The 22909-nt window shown below is 44.7% G+C and overlaps 1 protein-coding gene across 1 annotated transcript in view; it reads right to left on the reverse strand.

The window, feature by feature from the left end:
- The window catches only part of LOC137534326 (zinc finger protein 420-like), a 39292-nt gene extending 18275 nt beyond the window's left edge, over positions 1–21017 (reverse strand). Inside the window, exons 1-4 of the mRNA XM_068255770.1 lie at positions 20898–21017; positions 16179–16347; positions 8165–8317; positions 7449–7539 (exon numbers count right to left, since the gene is read on the reverse strand). Of these exons, the coding sequence (XP_068111871.1) occupies positions 7449–7539; positions 8165–8317; positions 16179–16347; positions 20898–20917 (433 nt within the window). The 5' untranslated portion in view covers positions 20918–21017. The remainder of the gene's footprint in view (positions 1–7448; positions 7540–8164; positions 8318–16178; positions 16348–20897) is intronic.
- Positions 21018–22909: the final 1892 nt, after the last annotated feature.

Raw genomic sequence — 22909 nt, forward strand, 5'->3', positions numbered from 1 at the left:
GCAGGGTGGCCTTTTAGATGACAGGTTGTATTGGGCCTGCTCTGATGGATAGGAGTGCTAGGGGGGGTGACAGGAGGTGATTGATGGGTGTCTCAGGGGGTGGTTAGAGGGGAAAATAGATGCAATCAATGCACTTGGGAGGTGATCGGAAGGGGGTCTGAGGGGGATCTGAGGGTTTGGCCGAGTGATCAGGAGCCCACACGGGGCAAATTGGGGCCTGATCTGATGGGTAGGTGTGCTAGGGGGTGACAGGAGGTGATTGATGGGTGTCTCAAGGTGTGATTAGAGGGGGGAATAGATGCAAGCAATGCACTGGCGAGGTGATCAGGGCTGGGGTCTGAGGGCATTCTGAGGGTGTGGGCGGGTGATTGAGTGCCCTAGGGGCAGATAGGGGTCTAATCTGATAGGTAGCAGTGACAGGGGGTGATTGATGGGTAATTAGTGGGTGTTTAGGGTAGAGAACAGATGTAAACACTGCACTTGGGAGGTGATCGGACGTCGGATCTGCGGGCGATCTATTGGTGTGGGTGGGTGATCAGATTGCCCGCAAGGGGCAGGTTAGGGGCTGATTGATGGGTGGCAGTGACAGCGGGTGATTGATGGGCGGCAGTGACAGGGGGTGATTGATGGGTGGCAGTGACAGGGGGTGATTGATGGGTGATTGATAGGTGATTGACAGGTAATCAGTGGGTTATTACAGGGGAGAACAGATGTAAATATTTCACTGGCGAATTGATAAGGGGGGGTCTGAGGGCAATCTGAGCGTGTAGGCGGGCGATTGGGTGCCCGCAAGGGGCAGATTAGGGTCTGATCTGATGTGTAACAGTGACAGGTGGTGATAGGGGGTGATTGATGGGTGATTGATGGGTAATTAGTGGGTGTTTAGAGGAGAGAATAGATGGAAACACTGCGCTTGGGTGGTGATCTGATGTCGGATCTGCGGGCGATCTATTGGTGTGGGTGGGTGATCAGTTTGCCCGCAAGGGGCAGGTTAGGGGCTGATTGTTGGGTGGCAGTGACAGGGGGTGATTGATGGGTGATAGGTGATTGGCAGGTGATTGACAGGTGATCAGTGGGTTATTACAGGGAAGGCCAGATGTAATTAATGCACTGGCTAATTTATAAGGGGGGGGGGGTCTGAGGGCAATCTGAGTGTGTGGGCGGGTGATTGGGTGCCCGCAAGGGGCAGATTAGGGTCTGATCTGATAGGTAACAGTGACGGTTGGTGATAGGGGGTGATTGATGGGTAATTAGTGGGTGTTTAGAGAAGATAACAGATGTAAACAATACATTTGGGAGGTAATCTGACGGCGGGTTTGCCGGGCGATCTAATGGTGTGGGTGGGTGATCAGATTGCCCGCAAGGGGCAGGTTAGGGGCTGATTGATGGGTGGCAGTGACAGGGGGTGATTGATGGGTGATAGGTGATTGGCAGGTGATCATACAGGGAAGAACAGATGTAATTAATGCACTGGTGAATTGATAAGGGGGGGTCAGAGGGCAATCTGAGCGTGTGGGCGGGTGATTGGGTGCCCGCAAGGGGCAGATTAGGGTCTGATCTGATAGGTAAAAGTGACAGGTGGTGATAGGGGGTGATTGATGGGTGATTGATGGGTAATTAGTGGGTGTTTAGAGGAGAGAATAGATGTAAACAATGGATTTGGGAGGTGATCTGATGTCGGATCTGCGGGCGATCTATTGGTGTGGGGGGGTGATCAGATTGCCCGCAAGGGGCAGGTTAGGGGCTGATTGATGGGTGGCAGTGACAGGGGGTGATTGACGGGTGATTGACAGGTGATGGACAGGTGATTGACAGGTGATCAGGGGGGATAGATGCATACAGTACATGAGGGGGGGTCTGGGGGGGGGGGTCTGGGGAGAATCTGAGGGGTGGGGGGGTGATCAGGAGGGAGCGGGGGGCAGGGGGGGGATAAAAAAAAATAGCGTTGTCAGATAGTGACAGGGAGTGATTGATGGGTGATTAGGGGGGTGATTGGGTGCAAACAGGGGTCTGGGGGTGGGCAGGGGGGGGTCTGATGGGTGCTGTGGGCGATCTGGGGCAGGGGGGGGGGGGGGGGAAATCAGTGTGCTTGGTGCAGACTAGGGTGGCTGCAGCCTGCCCTGGTGGTCCCTCGGACATTGGGACCACCAGGGCAGGAGGCAGCCTGTATAATACACTTTGTAAACATTACAAAGTGTATTATACACTTTGTATGCGGCGATCGTCGGGTTAACATCCCGCCGGCGCTTCCGTATGGCCGGCGGGATGTTGCGGCGGGTGAGCGGCGCCAGGCGGAGGCGGAGGATCGCGTCACGGATGACGCGATCGCTCCGCCCATGCCCATACAAGGACCGCCGCCAATTGTCAATACGGCGGTCCTTGCGGCGTTTACTTCCCGGCCGCCAATTGTATATACGGCGGTCGGGAAGTGGTTAATATAAGCTACCGTAATTAAATCTCATGTATTTTATTTGCCCATTTGTCCCGGTTATTACACCATTTAAATTATGTCCCTATCACAGTTTATGGCGATATTTTATTTAGAAATAAAGGTGCATTTTTTCAATTTGCGTCCATCACTATTTACAAGCTTTTAATTTAAAATAATATAATAATATACTCTCTTGACGTGCATATTAAAAAATTCAGACCCTTAGGTAACTATTTATGTTTTTTTTTTATTGTAAATTTTTTTTTTTAAATTAAAAAAAAGTATTTGGGTAATTTTTGGTGTGGGAGCGAAACAGCTACCGGTAATTTGAAATGTAAAATAACGTAATTGTTTAATAAAAAAAATGTATGCCTGCTGTCTTGAGCACATAGTTATACTGGGTGCATATACATCTATGCCAGTCATCTATAGCTGTCCCCGAGTGCCTGCCAGCTCTCCTACAAGCAGTTTACTATTTGGCCACAGTCAAAAAAGTCCTGGATGCGAACGATCTCGCATCCAGGAACTACAAGGAGGCTGGGGAAACTTTTTTTGGGCAGAAAGAAAGGCGGTCTCTAATTAGAAACCATCTGTTTTTCTGCGGGGGAGTTAGATCGGCGAATGGGAATTATATTCCCATTCACTGATCGGGGGCTAGCGGCAGGCGGCAGGAGCGCGCGCACCACGCAGCAGCAGCAGACCCTATCTGGACGAACTTACTCGTCCAGATAGGCTGAACTGGTTAAAATATTCAAAGAAAATTATTTTAAACTTGGTAAAATGACATTATGCTGTGGTACACTATATTACATAGCAAGTTCTGAGTCCTGCATACACATTTTAAAGCACACCTGTGATTTAGAGGCTTCCGAGGTAAGTATGTGACTTTCTTTTTATACAGGTTTGCTTTAAACAAAACCTGTAATGAAAAAAAACCTCCCCTGGGGGGTGCTCACCTCAGGTGGGGGAAGCCTCCGGATCCTATTGCGGCTTCCCCCATCCTCCTCGGTCCCACGGTGGTGGCGAAAATCCTCCCGGAACGGCGGCGATGTAAATATTTACCTCCCGGCTGCAGCGCAGGGGCAGTTTTGGCTCTCCGCACGATAGGCGAAAATAGCCGACCTCCGTCGGGCCGCTCTGCTGCGCAGGCGCAAGTCGCCTGCACAGTAGAGCTGACCCAACGGAGATCGGCTATTTTCACCTATCTCCGTGCGGAGAGTTGCAACAGCGACCCTGCTGGAGCCAGGAGAGGTAAATAAATCAGCGCATGTCAGGCTTGTCGAGGGAGGATTCCGGGACTCTTTGGGGGAGCCAGCGCTGGACTGCCTACAGCTACATGGATGGGGGAAGCCTTATTGGGACCCTGGGGGTTCCCCCTCCCGAGGTGAGTACCCCCCAGGGGAACTTTTTTTTTTGTTACAGGTTCTCTTTAACTCTGTATATATTAACCACCCTGGCGTTCTATTAAGATCGCCAGGGCGGCTGCGGGAGGGTTTTTTTTAAATTTAAAAAAAACTATTTCATGCAGCCAACTGAAAGTTGGCTGCATGAAAGCCCACTAGAGGGCGCTCCGGAGGCGTTCTTCCGATCGCCTCCGGCGCCCAGAATAAACAAGGAAGGCCGCAATGAGCGGCCTTCCTTGTTTTGTTTAGATCGTCGCCATAGCGACGAGCGGAGTGACGTCATGGACGTCAGCCGACGTCCTGACGTCAGCCGCCTCCGATCCAGCCCTTAGCGCTGGCCGGAACTTTTTGTTCCGGCTACGCTGGGCTCAGGCGGCTGGGGGGACCCTCTTTCGCCGCTGCTCGCGGCGAATCGCCGCAGAGCGGCGGCGATCGGGCAGCACACGCGGCTGGCAAAGTGCCGGCTGCGTGTGCTGCTCTTTATTTGAACAAAATCGGCCCAGCAGGGCCTGAGCGGCAGCCATCGGCGGTGATGGACGAGCTGAGCTCGTCCATACCGCTAAGATGGTTAACCACTTCACCCTATCTGGACGGATCAATCCGTCCAGATAGACTGTGCTGCTCCTGCAGCGTGGTGCACGCGATCGGGCGCGCTCTCCTGCTGCTAGCCCCCCGATCAGTGAATGGGAATATAATTCCTATTCACCGATCTAAGCCCCCCGGAGAAATACCGACGCTTTCTAAGCAGAGAGTGCGGTATTTCTGCTCGGAAAAATTGTTTGCAGCTTCCTAATAGTTCCTATCAAAATTGTGGCAGTGACAGAAAATAAATGGCAGGACATGCGCCCCTAATAATCCAGAGAAGCAATTTTCAAGTTTGCTATTAACATTTATTATTGAAATTTAATAAAAGTAATATTAAAAAATACATGGGATGGCCACCCCGTCATACCACACCACTCGGTTCACCAACCATACCAACAGGCACACGCCGGCATTTAGACAACCAAGATGAATTCCACCATATGTCAGGTCATATATAAAACATAGCCATGTCCTTCTCCAGAGTAACTCCGAAGATTGAGTAGAAATGTATTCATGGACAATCCATAGTTGTCAGTACCAGCCAATGCAGAAGTTTTGCAGAGATAATGCAGCTAAATAGCAAGCAGTGCAGCCCTCAGAGTAAAGCCTTGCAGGGATCATGCATTAAACAGCATTGAAGCAGCAAACAGTTCACAATGTAGCATGGCAAGCAAGGTTGTAACATATAGCAGACAGCAGTCATCAACACATCACCATATGTACTCCGTGGCATAGATCGTGAGCGGCAAGTCATCTCACCATAACATCACAATTGCTGTGGAAAAGTTCATCTCACCATTTTCTTAAGCGGTGACTGCATAGCATGCTGTTTTTCCAGGATGAATGGACATGCACCTGAAAAGATCCTTCTGAACACCGCATGGGTAGCGTGTATCAGGGCAGGTAGCTGTGGGGCTCCCGGCTGCTGTTGTCCCGTCTCCGGTAGAGATAATATGGCTGGAGGAGGCAAAGATGGAGGCCTCACTGAGATGTCACTGGGGTGTCCGAGTGGAGGCTAGGACGGCGTGGCGTCCCATGCTAGGCGGGCAGCTTCCCCGACGTTTCGCCGGCTTCCGGCTTTCTCAAGGGGCGTGACTACCCTTCGCCTACAACTTCCGCTCTTAAGCGTCATTGCGGCCAATCATGCGCATCCATTCTTCCGCCCATCAACAAAAGTCACATGTACGCATACGTGAGGGCAGGAGGCGGAGAGTGCGCGGTCCGCTGCGGGCGCTGAAAAGGGCTGTGGACAAAAGGGTAGTGGGACAGAGGAAGGGGAAGGCCAGGTCAACCACCGCACAAACAAAGGGCATATGCCCAGACCATCTAAAAAAATAGTTCCTTCCTAATAGTTCCTGGCAGCGTGATCCTACGCTCCAGGAACTTTGACTGTGGCCATCTTGTGGCCAAATAGTAAACTGCACCCACATACATTTTTTAAATAAAGAATAACATTATATTACATCTAAAAATTGCTGTTTACCTCCCAAGCTAAAAATCACCCACATACATTTTTTTAATCAAAAAATAAATAAAAAAAATTACAATTAAAAAAAAAAAACTACAGAAATAGTTACCTAAGGGTCTAAACTTTTTAAATATACATGTTAAGAGAGCATCTTATTCATTTTTTTTCAACTTATAAGCTTGTAAATAGTGATGAACGCAAATTGAAAAAATGCACCTTTATTTCTAAATAAAATATCGGCGCCATAAATTGTGATAGGGACATAATTTAAAAGGCGTAATAAGCGGGACAAATACGCAAATAAAATACATGGGTTTTAATTACGGTAGCATGTATTAATTTTAAACTACAATGGCCAAAAACTGAAAGAGAATGATTTTTTTCCATTTCTTTCTTAATCTTCCTGTTAAAATGGATTTAGAAAAAAATAATTCTTAGCAAAATGTACTACCTAAAGAAAGCCTAATTAGTGGCGGAAAAAACAAGACATAGATCAATTAATTGTGATTAGTAGCGATAAAGTTATTGGCGAATGAATGGGAGGTGAACGTTACTCGGATGCATGAGATTTTCCGCGCTGTAGGCTGAAGTGGTTAAAGTGTGGCACAGCAAAATGTAATTTAAGTTTAAAGTGAACTTGTCATTTTGATAAATGAAAAAAATAGATACGTACCTTGGTAGGGGGAAGCGTCTGCTGGCAGCCCGAACATACAGTGACGAGAATATTTACAGTTGCCTAGCTGCGCATACGCACTAGTGGCTTTACGCTTGGGCTCTGGCAGAAATAGCTGAGCCCAATGGGGTCCACTCTACTACGCAGTGTAGCAGACCTGATCGGGCTTGGCTATTTATACTGGAGCCCAAGGGAAAGCTGCTGGTGCACCTGCACAGGAGTGTCAAACAAGCTGGCTTTTGGGGTTCCATTGCTGGATCCCCTATGGGAAGGAGGAAGGGGGAGCCTCTTCAGTATCCAGAGGCTTCACCCTCCCGAGGTAAGTACCCCCTAGGAACACTTCAGGTTCACTTTAAAAACATGTTTTCTTTGATATTTTTTTTTCATCCATTATCTTAAAAGCTACAAAGCCTTTTTGTAAAAAAAAAATTTGGCTTGACCCCACTCATGTGGGGTACAGGGGGCAGAGATGGCAGAGTTTTTCGACTTATGGACAGATTCAGGATAAGAACCAACCTACATCCCTCTATCTTGTTTGTTAACCGTGGACTACCTGTATAAAGTTTTTGGACATACCTGGGTATATCCTAATCCCGTCTATACTACTTGCTGATACAAAAATCCTGAAGAAAGGTTTGAACTGGGGAAGAAAGAAATGTCACAGGAAACTTTGGCCCAACCCACATAGGTAGGACAATTCTACTGTTGAAAAGGTAACATGAATCACGTAAACATTATTGTCAGCTTCAAATTCAGGTAGTTAAAATCCTCGTTTTAGAAGGAGACATGGATATAGCAAATATGCCATCAGTGGGCTATTCAGGAGAATTATTACTTTGGCTCCTGGAGTACTGCGAACAACAATTAATTTCAGGTTCTTTCGCTTACCCTGCACAAGAGGCTGCTGATTCTTCTTAAAAACGTCTACAACATCCAGTCCTTTCTCAAGTTCATTGTGATCTTGTACATACTCCCACTCCTGTGTACAGAAATAAAAAGTGACTTTCTGATAGCCTATAGCAGTAGTGTCAAGCTCAAATACAAAGTGGGCTGAAATTGAACACTGGGACCAAGTCACGGGCCAACCTCAATGTCTAGTGGCCACCTCCCTCCCTTATAAAGTTAACCGGTGTCTAATAGCCCCCTCCTTCCCCTATACAGTTCACTGGTGTCTAGTGGTCCTCCCTCCCCTATACAGTTTCAGGTGTTTAGTGGTTCTTCCTCCCCTATACAGTTAATTGGTATCTAGTGGCGCTCTCCCTCCTTTACACAGTTCCCTGGTGCACCCCTAAACAGTTCCCTGGTGTCCAGTGACCCCCCTCCTTCCCCTATATAATTACCTGGTTGCTAGTGCTTTTACGCTCCCTTCTCCCATATGGCTTTCCTGGTGATCTAGGGCTTCACCTTCAATATAGCTTCCCTGGTGGTCTAGAGTGGGCCAAACATAATGCAAAGTGGGCCAAATTTGATGGCTCTATGGGCCAGAGTTTCAACATATACGGCCTATAGGAACCCAACACACACACACACACTAATACAGCTGTCATACAGACATATTTCTTGTTATTTTTGGATAGTATCCCATAATCCTCAGCACCGCTCACCTCTCCGGCCAGCAGCTCAATGATCTTGTTGGTGACTTCTAGAATTTTTTGGTTGTTGGTCCCTTGGGAATGAGGTGAAGACTCCCCGGTGGGTCTCTGGGTAGTGCTGCAGTATTTGACATGGCCACCAGACTCCTTCACAATGATGTAATCCTATGTATTCAAACATACATCATTAATGCAATGCAGACTGCTTAAAGTGTACAGAAAATTGCCCAGTTTTTCTTCCTAGTTTTCTCTACCCCTCTAAAAAAAGGCAAGCAGAACATATCTGATATATTAAAAAAAAGTTCAAAATAATGTTTTGTGCCATCATTCTAGCTGCATTGTCTCTGTAATATGTCTAATCTTCTTTTCTTTTCAAGCTTTGTTGACCCAGGGGGGAATGGGCTGCCTCTGTTGTAATAGGGACACGTTATGCATGCTCCCTGTAGGCTCTGTGGGCTTTATTTATTCCTCACAGACAGCATCCCGGCTCTCAGTTTCAGCTCGTCTGTGATGCAGTTTGTGAGGCTGAGGGGGAAGGGAGCTGCCTGTCACATGCTGAGAAACTGTGACTAATCCCGGACTGGAGTGCAGAAACTTGTAGTATACTTTAACACACACACACACACACACGTTCAAATTCAGAAAAGGGGATGGAGACACAAACAGCCTATCATATTTGTTTAATTTCAATGGGAATATACAAAGTATTGATACCAAGGACCCCAAAGCTGATAAACTTGGTAATTGAGTGGCTGTATGTCAAGGTTAGAAAAAGTGGGCGGTGCCAACAACCTAATTTTTTACATGGCAGGGTTCCCAAACTTGACACAATTGGCAAATGGGAGATAGGGATTAATATTCAGAAATGGGGTGGAGCCTACAACAGCCAATCAACATTCACCTATTGATTTTCAAGGGGAATAATTACATTGCTACCATTCTTACACTCTTAAAGCGGTATCGTCACCATAAAAATCAAATTTCAACAGCAACTGGTCTGAGTGTATTAAGTAATAAAGATGCTAATCCTGCATTCAAAACTTTCAAAACTTTTTCTGCTGTTATGATTTGGAGTTATCACATACTTTAGGAGCACTGGCCCTTTAGTAGTCCGTGCCAAAGAATTGCATGCTGGGGGTTCTTTTTATCTATAATGTATTCCTCCTCTTTCCTTTATTTCCCTGCCAGCTGCTTATCTGAAACCTAATCCCCTACTCACTTGTGTTTACAAGCAAGGCTGAGGCAACTCAGCGATTGGAGGAGACAAGAAAAAAAGTAAAGGGCAGAAATGACATCACGAGTTAGCCTTAACTGTGGGCAAAAGACATGGCCCCCATCACTAACAGAATTCTCGTCATTTACTATATAACATTCACTGAAATCAAAACATGGACAGTATAATACATGTGTTATGTAAGTAGATCAAGTATGTATCTACTTATATATGTGTTTTTTTCCCCTGGCATAGTATGGCTGATCCTACTGCTTTAATGGCAGAGGCCTCAAACCTGATACGGTCAGTCATTGGGTGACTGGGGTCCAAATTCACTAAAAGGGGGTAGGCCACAAACAGCCAATTAGATTTGTTAAATTGATTTCAGCCATTCTGTTATTGGCAGGGTTCTCAAACTTGCCACATATGGCCACTTGGTGACTTGAATTAATATTCAGTAAACTGGGTGGAGCCTACAGCATACACTCTTAATAACAGAGGCCCAAAATCTGGTGCAGTCAGTCACTGGGAGACTGCTAGACTGGGGTTTAAATGTTTAACTTCAATGAGAAAATGTAACTTATTGATGCCAAAAACCCCACAGCTCATAAACTTGGTCATTGAGCCAAAAACAACTAACTTTTTACATGGGAAGATATAAACTGCAGCCATTCTTACACTGTTACTGGCAGGGTTCTCAAACTTGACACACTTGGTCACTAGGTGACCGGGATTAATATTCAGAAAAGTAGGTGGAGCCTACAAGAGCCAATCAAAATTCACCTATTGATTTTCAAGGGAATATTGAAACTGCTTCCATTTATACACGGTTAATGGCAGAGGACTCAAACCTGCTACAGTTGGTCATTAGGTGACTGGGGTTCAAATGCTGGAGAGGGGCGGAGCCACAAACAGCCTATCTGATTTGTTAAATTTCTATGGGAATATACAAATTATTGATGCCAAAGACCCCAAAGCTCACAAACTTGGTCATTGAGTGTTTCTGCGTTACGGTTAGAAAAAGTGGGCGGAGCCAAAACCAGTCAAATACATACATGGGCAATGCCGGGTCACCAGTGGGTGGAGACAAATATAAATTTCACTGGGAAAATGTAAACTGCAGCCATTCTTACACTGTTAATGGTAGGGTTCTTAAACTTTGCACAGTTGGTCACAGGTGACTGGGATGAATATTCAGAAAAGTGGGTGGAGCCTACAAAAGTGAATCAAACTTCATCTATTGCTTTTCAAGAGGAATATTTAATTGCTGCCATTCTTGCATTGTTATTGGCACAGGCCTCAAACCTGGTACAGTTGGTCATTGGGTGACTGGGGTTCAAATTCAGAAAAGGGGGTGGAGCCACAAACAGCCAGATTTTTTTCATTTCAATGCAAATTATTGATGCCAAAGACCGCAAAGCTCACAAACTTGGTCATTGAGTAATTGTGTGTTAGGGTTAGAAAAAGTGGGCGGAGCCAACACCAGCCAGATACATACCCGGGCATCGCCGGGCAATCAGCTAGTTTATATATATATATATATATATATATATATATATATACATACATATTTGTGTATGTGTGTTAACATCTATCTATTTACACATACATCACATCCTGCTTAGCGGCCATGGTTTTTGTTTGTAAAGACTGTCTAAAACTGGCGATTAAAAGCCAGGATTGTGGCGGGGAGCGGCGGAAATGGCAAAGAGGAACCCAGGAGATCACAGTGACTCAATTGGTATGTTTTTTATTGTACAAATTAGACAGTACAGATCCTCTTTAAAGCAAACTTGAATTGCAGCAAAGGATTTTTACTTACCTGGGGCTTCCTGGCCGTGTGCAACCCCCGATCAAGTTGCAGATTTTACAGGGCTGAAATCAGCAACACCAAAAGGACCTTAACATGTATTGTGCTATCCACGTAATGATTCTTGTGAATTTTATAAAGGAAAAGCAGAAAATCCTATTCTAGGCAGTGACCATCTTGCCAAGCTAATGCTGACATCATATCCTCCCTGACTCTTGTTTTCCCCCCTCCCTTCTCTTGCTCATTGTGTATTCATTAGCTGCCCTCCTCCCAGAGTCTTCAGGCACTCCCACAGAGGTGTATACTAACAACTGCACTGTCTTTTTTTTTTATTTACACATCCAATCACTGAGTCACCTCAGCCTTGCTTGTAAACAAAAGTAATCAGATGGTGTTTCTGATAACTAGCTAGGCAGGGAAATAAATGGAAGAGGACGAATATATTATAGATAAAAGAACTCCCAGCATTCAACTCTTTGGCACTGTTTGGCACTAGGGCCAGTGCTCCTAATGTATGTGATAACTCCAAACCATAGCAGCAGAAAAAGTTTTGCAAGTTTTGAATGCAGGATTAGCATCTTTATCACTTAATACACTCAGACCAGTTGCTGTTGAAATTTTGTTGATTTTTATGGTGACAATACCGCTTTAAGGACCAGTGACCGCTGCTACAATACCGACGGAATCCCGACGAATCGCTGCAAGCCAGGATCCTCCTGACATCCACTCTGCCGTCTCTATGACAGCAGAGTCATTTGAGCCGGTCAGGAGCTGCTTTCATTGGCTCTTGACCGTGTCTATCAAAGTAAGTCTATGGGAGCGGCTTACATAGATAGACACGGCAAGGAGCCAATGAAATCAGCTCCTGACCAGCTCACATGGCTCTGCTGTCAGAGACAGACAGAGCAAGTGAACTGTGGCGAGAGACGTCGGAATTCAGCGGCGAGGAGTGACAAAAATGCACTGCGGCAGTGATTTAAATCTACGCCCTGCCAGCTAAGTAACCACCAAAACAGGGTGTAGATTTCAATCACTGTGGTCCTTAGGTAGTTAAAAATAAATAAATATGGCAGCCTCCATTTCACTTCTCAGTTCAGGTGTACTTTAAAACATCCATCTACTTCTCTCCTAGCAGTGCCCACTCACAAATCACTACACTAGTCATGTGGGCCCATGCTTTGTCCCAAGCCATACATATTTCATAAAGCTGACAAACCAGGTATTTGTTGCAATTTTTGAAATTTAACCTAACCTATTCCACACTATAATAGTAAATAGCAGTGCACCCTCGACACATGGTTTGCTTCATCAACCTACACTGAAGTAGAAAGCCTAAAATTTGTACCCTTATGCAAGACTGTGAGTGATCCCCAAACTCCTACAGATTGCAGGTGCAAATTCTGAAAAGAAATCCATCCAGTAACTGTACACATACAGAAATGCATGTGTTGTATCCAGTATGATATTTTATAACCCTATCTAACGTAATCATTTTTTCATCAGGTGCGATTTTTCGACACAAATTTTAAAAGTAAATCGGAAGGTAATTATTGATTATTCCCATAAACAGGTAGATTAGGGCATTTTCTCTGTTTGTGCCGTTAATGGGCAATATAAAAAGGGGTGCAATGTTTTATATTTCTTATTATTTTATTTTCAATTTGAGAATAATATTCAATTTTTATGATTTGCCAGATTTTTTGAAATGTTACAATCAATGTTTCACATGCCTGTGTTTCTCAATTATGGAAATAAAATAAATGAAAAACTTGGGTCTATAAATCAAGTAATTGACAATCTATCCTGCCCAGTTTCATTTTCATAAAAATTGATCAGAAAAATCAGCCACCCCCGATCGACTTCTATACATAAAAATGGGAAATTCGATCAGATTTCTCGCCTGCGAAGGTGAGAGAAAAAAAAAAGCCTTTCATTTTTTCTGTACAACAAATCGTTTTTATTGAATTGCTGTAAAATTGGATCAGTTAATGTGTAGCCACCTTTAAGGCCCATACACACGTCGGATTTCCGCGAACGACGGGTCGTTTGAACGTCCCGTCGTTCGCCCGCTAAATTGGGCGTGTGTACAGACTGTCGTTCACTTGATAAGGGTGGGTTCGAGCGATCCGCTTAGACTGACTAAGAAGGAAGGGGGCAAAGAGGACGAATGACACAATCAGAAACAGGATAAGTATTTGGTGGAAAGCACTCCCAAAGTAATCAGACTGAATGCGCTTGGTCATAAGCTCAGCAGTTTACCGGCACCATCTGTAACTTATTGCTCTTTTATTTAAGACATACCGTATGTCTTTAATTTAATGAATTAGCAAGGAATTGCAGACGGTGCCTATCTAAGTCCAAAAATGGACATAGGAGTAGGATGAGTGGCACAGAAAAATAGGAGACAGCTACAGGTAACACAGATAGTAAAGGGTTAGCACTTATGCTTGCAGTGACAGTGAAATAGCAACGTTTCGGAGGACAACCTCCTTTCTCAAGCTCTATCAGTGTCTACTGATAGAGCTTGAGAAAGGAGGTTGTCCTCCGAAACGTTGCTATTTCGCTGTCATGTGTCTTTTTAATTAACAATAAAAGAGCTTATAACAGATGGTGCCGACTACAACCGTTGATATGACTTGGGAAATAGAAGTGCTCTATCTCCATTAGTCTGGCACATCGACCTTGAAGACAACTGGGGTGCTGTTCAAACACGATTGCAGTGACAGTGGCATGTGAGAGTTCTTTGCAGCGATGTAAAAGGAGACCCAGGAAAAAGGGGTTTCTATATAGCAGCACCTCTATGAAACATCTTGCTGTGCCTAATGGGAATTCTGTCCCTCATTGTATCATTGCTACTGGAAGAAAGGATCATGTGACTGTAACTCTAGCTACGATTTAACATTCCGGGAGTGATGATCCGCAGAAATTATTGTTCATTTCTACCACAGGGCATAATCAGCAATGAGGAGCACTCTTTGGTAGGCGGTACATAAGACTCCACACACAAGCTACCAAGAATGTCTGTTCTTTCTTCCATCCATCATACATCCGAGGATATAAAAAAAAAAAAAAAAAAAAAAAAAGGATCTTTTTACCTTGGGCTTCCTCCAGCCTCGGCAGCTGCTCTGTCCCACGCTGCAGCTCTGGTGTTCCGAGATCCCCTCATTTGGAGATGCCTTCGCCAGGTCAGGATCTTTTGCGCCTGCACGAGGGCACAGCCTCAGTACTTCTGCGCCTGCACAGAACACTCCAGGCTACGTAAGCGTGATTGCGAGCGGCGCGGCCACGCACCCGCAGAAGATCCTAACCTGGAGAGGTCGGCATCTCCAAAGGAGGGGATCCTGGGACATCGGAGCTGCGGCGAGAGGCAGATCAGCGACTAGAGGAAGCCCCAGGTAAGTAGATCTCATTTTTATTTATCCTAGGTCGTATCCTTTAATAAATGCAGCATTCACTTGTAGAAAAACAGCTGTCACATGACTAGTGGATTAACCACAATTCATGGGGCCCTTCCCTTGCATCCCATCTTGCAAGGGTCATAAAATAACTGTAGCCATCATGATCTTCACACTTATACATGTTTGCAGTGGTGCAGCGTAATGGATGCATTTAATGTGTTTTGCACACTTTCCCACCAATGTAACATTCACAGTGCGTTACGGTATATCAACATGCGGCATGCAGTGCTTTATCTCAGAACAGGCGCGTTAACAGTGGCAGTGAAGCAGAATTTTCCTTGCCTGTATGCAACGCGAGGGAAAACACTTAGAGACACTTTCCTGTTCCTGCTGTTACAGGGAACGCAACACACACTGTGAACCTAGCCAAACAGTTCTTAGAGTAAAACCATGTAGAGGAGAATGACTTGCCATAGGTATAACTGGACAATGATACAGAGTAGCCGAGAGTAACAGGTGCATCTTATTGTACACTATGCTTTACTGGTCAACACCTGCTTCTTCAGTTACAAAGTCTAGTGTCTGCCAGTAGGGGGCATAGCGGTAACTGGGGGTGCTAATATCACTGGTGGTGTGGTGGCTGCCTCTTTTGTTAACCAGTAGCAGCTGTTGTGCCTGGCAATGTGCTAAGTGTATAGCGACTATTCTCACCTCGTAATATTCAGTGGTGTAGTGGGAATTCCCTTGACAACGTCTGTGATAGTCTACTGGCTTTGTGCTTGGAATAAGCGGTATGGTGCCAATGGAAGACTTTCATTAACCATTTCCAGGCCGCGGTAATCGAAATCTATGCCCTGTTTGTGGCTGCTTATTCCTGCCAGGGCACAGATTTCAATTACTGCTCCCCATGGACTCACCGCTGCCATCGCTATGACGGCAGAGCTCTGTGTTCCAGTCAGGAAGTGATTTCATTAGCTCTTGACCCCCAATCCCTTTGGCTCACATTGATGACAGGGTCAGGAGCCTATCAAATCGGCTCCTGACCGGCTCACAGAGCTCTGCTGTCATAGCCACGGCAGAGACGGGGCCTGCAGCGATGGAGAGAGCGGTGGGTCCGTGTGGCAAACCATCGGTAAGCCTCTTTTTCTTCTACCAGTCTCTGGTCCTTAAGGGGCCAGAGACTGCTGGTGCGCAAGTGGTTAAATACTGTTCTAAGAGGGATGACACATCGGAACTTTAGAGTTGATTTCTCATCCCTTTACTTTTTCCTTTAATTGCTTCTGCAGCTAAAGCTTAGCTTTTACAGCCTTGAACAGAATAGTCTAAAGGTGCCCATTAAAGGTACAATCTCCCAAACGATCAGATCGGCTATCAATAATGGTGCCAATCGATGATGAAAGGTCGTTCTTTAGATTGTTCCCTTGATCCGAATTTCAGAACGATTCTTTTGGTCTGATTGGATTGCTTATTTTTCCTTACGCTGCTGGGCAAGAATGATCGTTTCCAATCGATCACAGTGATCGGATTGGCCGGTCAATTGTCTGGTAAATTGGATCATTACTGGGCACCTTAACAGATATACAGATATTCACTAGACTCATTCACCTCTTCTATAAGCAAGTACAGTATGTCCAGGACCAGGGACAAAATTTTCTCAGTTATCTGACTCTTCTCCTTGTCCATCCTCTGGAAATCTTGATGATTTTCCATATAAAGATTGGCATCCGATTGTAAGGGGCCTAGGGCATCGGCCTTTGATGCATTCAGCTTAAAACTGCAAAACAAACACCATTACAATTGTAGCCACATCGTTGAAGTTTACCTTAAAGTGGATCCGAGGTGAACTTTTACTCATTGCATAATTGTGTTCCTTTCCTATTGTTTATAGGGCATTCCTCAAGCCAAATACTTTTTGTTTTTGTTTTAATACTCTCATTCCCTATAAACTAACTAAACCACGCCTACAGGTTTTCAGAGAGCCTTGGCAGTAGCAAGGGCTCATGGGAGCTCAGTCTGGGCAGGAGGAGGAGGTGGTGTTAATAGCCATTGATTTCAGAGGCAGAGGGGAGGAGGGAGGGGAGATTAGGTTTTTTTGCTCAAGATGCAGATAAGCCTGCCTCTGTGTAATGTTTACAAACAACATGGCTGCTGTCATTGCATCACAGGAAGAAATTATCATTTTCTATTAAAACTGTTTGCAGCTAGATTTGCTGTGTAATCTAAACTTTAGTTAAGATATATAGACAAGTTACTTGTTATAGTTAGCTTTTCATCTCGGATCCGCTTTAAATAGGAACTCTAGCCAAAACTTTTTTGCTTACTTATATGAAACGTCTTGTTTAAATCATGTCTGCGAAATTTAAATAAGTAAGGTAAGTGCTATACTGCCCAGTGCTGGACATGAAAAGAAAGGGTGCATACACACATCTAATTTTATTTGGGCAATTTTGCCACTTCCGTGTAGCATGAGAGCTTACCTAAACAATCTGTTCATAGTATTCAAAGTCTGTTGTCCCTCATACTACATGGACAAAATTGGCCATCAAAATAGGATGTGTGTATGCATCCTTAGATATGGTTCCCATTGGTCATTACAGAGCGCACCCAAAAACATTTGCAGCATGCAGTGAGAGATTCAGCCATGATCACATTGCACTAGTAGGAACATAAACGTCTACAAGAGAGCAGATATTGCAATGATTTCCTAATCACATGCCACCCAAAAAACCATCAGAACAGGGGCAGTGGGAAATGATTTCTCAGCAATGGGCACAAGTAGGTCAAGTGATCTGGTCTATTCTGGGGGAGGGAATTCACACTCTGCTGGCAACAAGAGGCGAGAGAACAAAGCTAAGAACCCAGAAGCAAGGTGTTTAAAGGGAAGGTCTGAGCAAATAAAAAATCCACTTACTTGGGGCTTCCTCCAGCACCTGGCATCCGTCCTGTGCCCTCACAGGAACAGCCGTGAGAAACGCAGGCGAATCGGGAGGATTCGAGCAGTCAATTTTCTGATCGCTCCTTGGTTAGATTTGCCCAGTCATTGCAGTGAACAGAATGACATTCCTTCTTTTAAAAGACAGTTTTTTTTTCCTTTTACCAAATGGCAGGAAGCCTTCAGCAGAGTGTCCCAGGCACCCAGATAAGTAGCCTGACAGAACCAATTTAGAGGAGAGTGAGACTCCCGGACCCCGATCACAGCAGGGAAGCCGGCACGTAGCCTGCTGTCCTAGCTTCAAAAAGCTTTCACCTAGAACTGACCTGCTGTTACTCCTAGATGTATATAATAATCCATAAACTGCTATATTTGTCATATTTCCTGTGTTGCCAGGCCCTCCAAACTCACAGAGCATGCTGGGCTTTGCCTGGCGCTGGTACTGAGAAAGTTTCAGAACATTCTGAGGAAAGGGCTGCCAGTTAGGCAGTTCAAAAGTGCCCTGATGATACCACAGGGGTCCTACCCCTAATGTTTGGTATCAGGGTGCTGGGTAAATCGGGATGGACCTGAAAATGTTAGTAAATCTGCCCTGACCTGTACGGTTCTGTGAGATAGAGCCCATATATGGTTAGATATGATTTTTGGTCCCAAGGGGAAGGGGGAGGACTCATCTCATGTTCTAAGGGGGTGTGCGGTTCCCACTCTCACTCCCTCCTACTGGATCAGGGGTATAAGAATGGCAGAGGATGCAAAATCAAGGTCCTCGATTTTCAAACATCATCCGGATTACATCCTTGCCAGCTTGAGGACATGCTGACATCTGGCTTGTTTGGACTTTGCTACTGAACTGAAACCAAGAACTTTATGAGTTTTCCCAGAAGGATATATTTCCACGAACTCTCATTTTCCCCCTTTTATTTTCATACTGGCTATTAATGTGTCTATAATTGTTGATTGTAATAATTTTCTGTATATATTAATTATTTATATTGCGTTTTAATAAACGACGCTAACGTCATTTGTTTATTCAGCTACCCTGCTATTCAGCCGCACAACTGAACCCTGACTTCTGAAGAGACGCTACTATTGTTGCTAGCTAGACAGAATAGAGTGGGTTTAGCCGTTTTTATTCGCAGGTCTAGGCTCAGCCAGTCAGTGGGTGTCTCTGTCCCATGATAACAGAGGTGGTGGCAGTTATGCCCTGAAATAGTGTGTAATTTGTAATTACCGTAACTCACAGGCTCCCTTCTAGTCGGTCTGCTGCCAAAATTCCAGCGGTTTTTGCGCACTGATTGCGACTACAGCTTACATGGTCTGCGTGCTGAAACCGATTGGAAGGCATTGTGCGGTCCGACCTGAAGGGGTCCTGTGACACCAGCCCCCTCCGGTGGAGAAGCCGATCTCGTCAGGCCGGGTTCCTCTGCGCTCCAGCGTACGGTTCACTGGTCGCGCTGACGTCATCTGGACTGTACAGTGCAGGAGCAGTAGTAGGAATTCTGCGCCGGAGGGGACCCAGGACCAGCAGCGGTGAGCGGAGCTGCAGCGAGAGCACCGAACGGCTGGCTGGAGGAAGCCCCAGGTAAGTGGATTTTTTTAATTTTTGATTTGCTCGGATGTGTCCTTTAAGAAGTATTTTTAAAGGCATTACTAATGAATTCAATTTTACTACCATATACATCAGTGTTCTCCCCAGGCTCCTTTAGCTGGGTGCTCCACCCGACTGATTTTGGGAAGCACCTGGCTGTCACAGGCAGAGTTGACAGCAGAGTTGCACCAGCCCTGCATTCCCCCGTTGCTCCCCACTACTTTTTCATGCCACCCAGCTGGAAAATATTTCTGGGGAGAACACTGTATATTAAAACAAACTGGAGCTGAATTATGGCTTTAATGGGTACACAAGTTATTCCTACTGAGTGATACTTTACAGAGTTGTCCTTTAAGTTAGGCTTCTTTTCCAAGAGAATCTGACAGGCAGTGAACACACCACCTGTCAGCTGCTCCCACCCAGTTGCTAGGTGCTTGCTAGACAAGAGCCCCCACGCCCTATTGAGTTGCATTTAAACGCTGCAGTTTTTTGCCACATGGTAACAATTCTGCGTGTCAACACTTGACATGCGTGGTGTTACAACCACTGTTATCGGCTGCATTTAAATTGCGCCCAAATGGTTGTCGAGATGCTGAACTGCTCGACAAACTAGCCGTTCAGACGTCCATGGAAAATTATTATTATTATTATTATTATTTAGTATTTATATAGCGCCGACATATTACGCAGCGCTGTACAATGTATATATATATATCTTGTCACTAACTGTCCCTCAAAGGAGCTCACAATCTAATCCCTACCATTGCCATATGTCTATATTATGTAGTGTAAGTATTGTAGTCTAGGGCCAATTTTAGGGGGAGCCAATTAACTTATCTGTATGTTTTTAGAATGTGGGAGGAAACCGGAGTGCCCGGAGGAAACCCACGCAGACACGGAGAGAACATACAAACTCTTTGCAGATAGTGCCCTGGCTGGGATTCGAACCAGGGACCCAGCGCTGCAAGGCGAGAGAGCTAACCACTACGCCACCGTGCTGCCCACCTTATGGTATCTTAGGCCTCTTCTTTTGTTTCTTGGATAAAGATGGTCAAGAAGATGGAAATAATTCCATCTTGCATGTAAATTGTAAGCAGCTTGAAACAAAAAAAAAATCAAAATCAACAAAAGGAGCCTTTAATTAGCCCAGTAGGGAGCAATTTGTATGCAACATTATTATTTTCGTCTCATTGACCATCTCTAATCCTGGACTTCCACTAATTCATCAGCCACTGCTAAAATCCAGGACACACACTCCATAGTAATAAATGGGGTATTACACTGCTATCCATCCATGGATGAAAGATCACCATCACCCCTGGGAATTAAAAAAAAAAACAATGTTCAAGTGACCAGGATTAAAATAAAAGCATTCTGGACGAATATTAGTGTGTGACAGCCATGCATAGGTGGAAACGGATTTAATTCAAATGTAAAATTGCCAAGGCATGGGCAGAGATGATTGCACTTGGGGATTTATTCCCCCAGTGATCTCCTCAGTGTGGCTTGTGCAAAATTATTAGCAAATGACAGGAAACGGTAATTAATGTCATTATAGATCTGATGGGCTGGATTTTTTCCCCCAATTCTCAAAATACATTCCTAAGTACACATATGAATAAGAGGCACTGAGAAAATGCAACAAAAAGGGTGGCAGTGATGTCCAGATGGGAGGAGTTGATCAAACCGAATACCATTTCATACAAATAATAATAATAATTGGTATGATAATGATAATAACCACACAAAGCCACTCCTCCAGATCACCGACCTGTCCCTTGCTGCACAGCCGCAACCTGCCTACCTGGCCTGCTCCTCTCCCATCCGCCACCTCCTCCGCACAAAGGCCCCGATTCTCAAACCGCCGCAGCATAGGCAGCAGCAGCACAGCTGCCTCCGGGGATCGCGGAGGATGCCGGGAGACGTAGTCTAGCCAAGGGAATACGGGCTTCCGTGACGTCAGATCCTTGTAGCTATGGTAACTAGACGCTGAAGTGCTGGCTGGAGAGGTGTGCGCATGCGCAGTGCGGAGAATGACACCGCAGCCGGTGACGCTGTCACCTGTCTTGTCAAAATGGCCTGACCTCTGACCTGAGCACCCTGCAGACCACTCCAGCCGCGACTGCTGCCCCTTTAACTTCTTGTATTTCTTGCTGCATTCTTTGTTAGACGAATTTCAGAATTTTGTACAAATGGTCACAGGGATTCTAAAGACGATTCTTAATGGGCCAATGGGAGAACCAGCGGGATCTTTGAAGTTGTTTTTTTTTTCCTGGTGGTCCCATTTTTTATTTTAGTAAATAGCAGCGGTGGTGGTCATGGTGAGGGCAGTGAAGTTGGTTCCCTACAATCAGCACAAAAAAATTCCATCATTCTTGGTTAGTGCTAGGTTTGTGCCTATTTGTGCTGCAAAAATGAAGGGTTGTGTTGCTTTCGGTTTGAAGATAACCACACTTAATTTTCTTCAAAACAATACCAGTCCCCATACAACCTACAGGCATGGAACTGGCATGTTTGGATAGTACTGTGTCTATGCTCATTTGTGCTGCAAAAATCATCTTTTATAGTTTGAGATATTCAAGTTTTCATAAAGGTCAAAAGTTCACACAGAGCCCATTCACACTAGAAGCGCTTTTCTGGGCGCTTTGCGATTGATAAGCGGTTTTTAAAATCGCTACCATCCACTTTTATTAGCCCGGAGTGTATTTTTACCTTATGGACAAGAGCAATTTTCACATTTCAGCGCTCCTCCCAATCATGTGCCAATAACATTACCACTACTTATCACAACAAAATGATCTGTATCTTGTTTTTTCTGCCACTAATTAGGCTTTCTTTGGGTGGTACCTTTTGCTAAGAATTATTTTTTTCTAAATGCATTTTAATGGGAATATTAAGAAAAAAAATTAAAAAAATCATTATTTCTCAGTTTTCAGCCATTACAGTTTTAAAATAATACATGCTTCCATAATTAAAACCCACATATTTTATTTGCCCATTTGTCCTGGTTATGACACCATTTAAATTATCTTGCTATCACAATGTATGGCGCCAATATTTTATTTGGAAATAAAGGTGCAGTTTTTAAGTTTTGCGTCCATCACTATTTACAAGCCCATAATTTAAAAAAATAACAGTTATATACCCTCCTGACATACATATAAAAGTTCAGTCCCTAAGGTAAGTATTTATGTCATTTTGTTTTTTTACTTTATTTTATTATTATTTTTAAATGCAAAAGTTTTATTTGGGCATTTATGGGAGAGAGTGGGAGGTAAGGGGTTAATTTTAAATTATGTGTAGGTCTCTTTATTAAAGTAAATGATTGTAGGTGTAATTTTACTCTTTGGCCACAAGATGTCCTCAGTTATTAGCTTCCTGCGCATGCTTTTAGTACACAAACAGGAACTAATGCGTGTAAGTGTAACTTACAGTGTTTACAAATGACCGCAGGCATCTAATTGATGTCGCGATCATGGACACAGGGAACTAGAAAAATGAATGGGAACTGCGTTCCCATTAATTGATCTCCAGGCTAACATGTAGCAGTGAGAACTAGTGCGTGAGCACGTGAGAGCACACACAGCGGCGATTGTAGCAGAGTTACGAATATCTACTCCCCTGAGGCTTAGATGAAGTTTTTAGGGGAGTAGATATACTGTATTGTAAACATTAAGTGGTTAAAATCACAGTAAAAAAATCGCAGAAAAATCACTGCGATTTTCACATGCGAGGTTGCAAAATTGCAGCAATTTTAAAAAACACTAATCAATCGCAAAACACACAGAAAAGTGCTTCTAGTGTGAATGGGCCCTC

Source organism: Hyperolius riggenbachi, chromosome 10 (assembly GCF_040937935.1).
Source record: "Hyperolius riggenbachi isolate aHypRig1 chromosome 10, aHypRig1.pri, whole genome shotgun sequence".
Taxonomy (NCBI): domain Eukaryota; kingdom Metazoa; phylum Chordata; class Amphibia; order Anura; family Hyperoliidae; genus Hyperolius; species Hyperolius riggenbachi.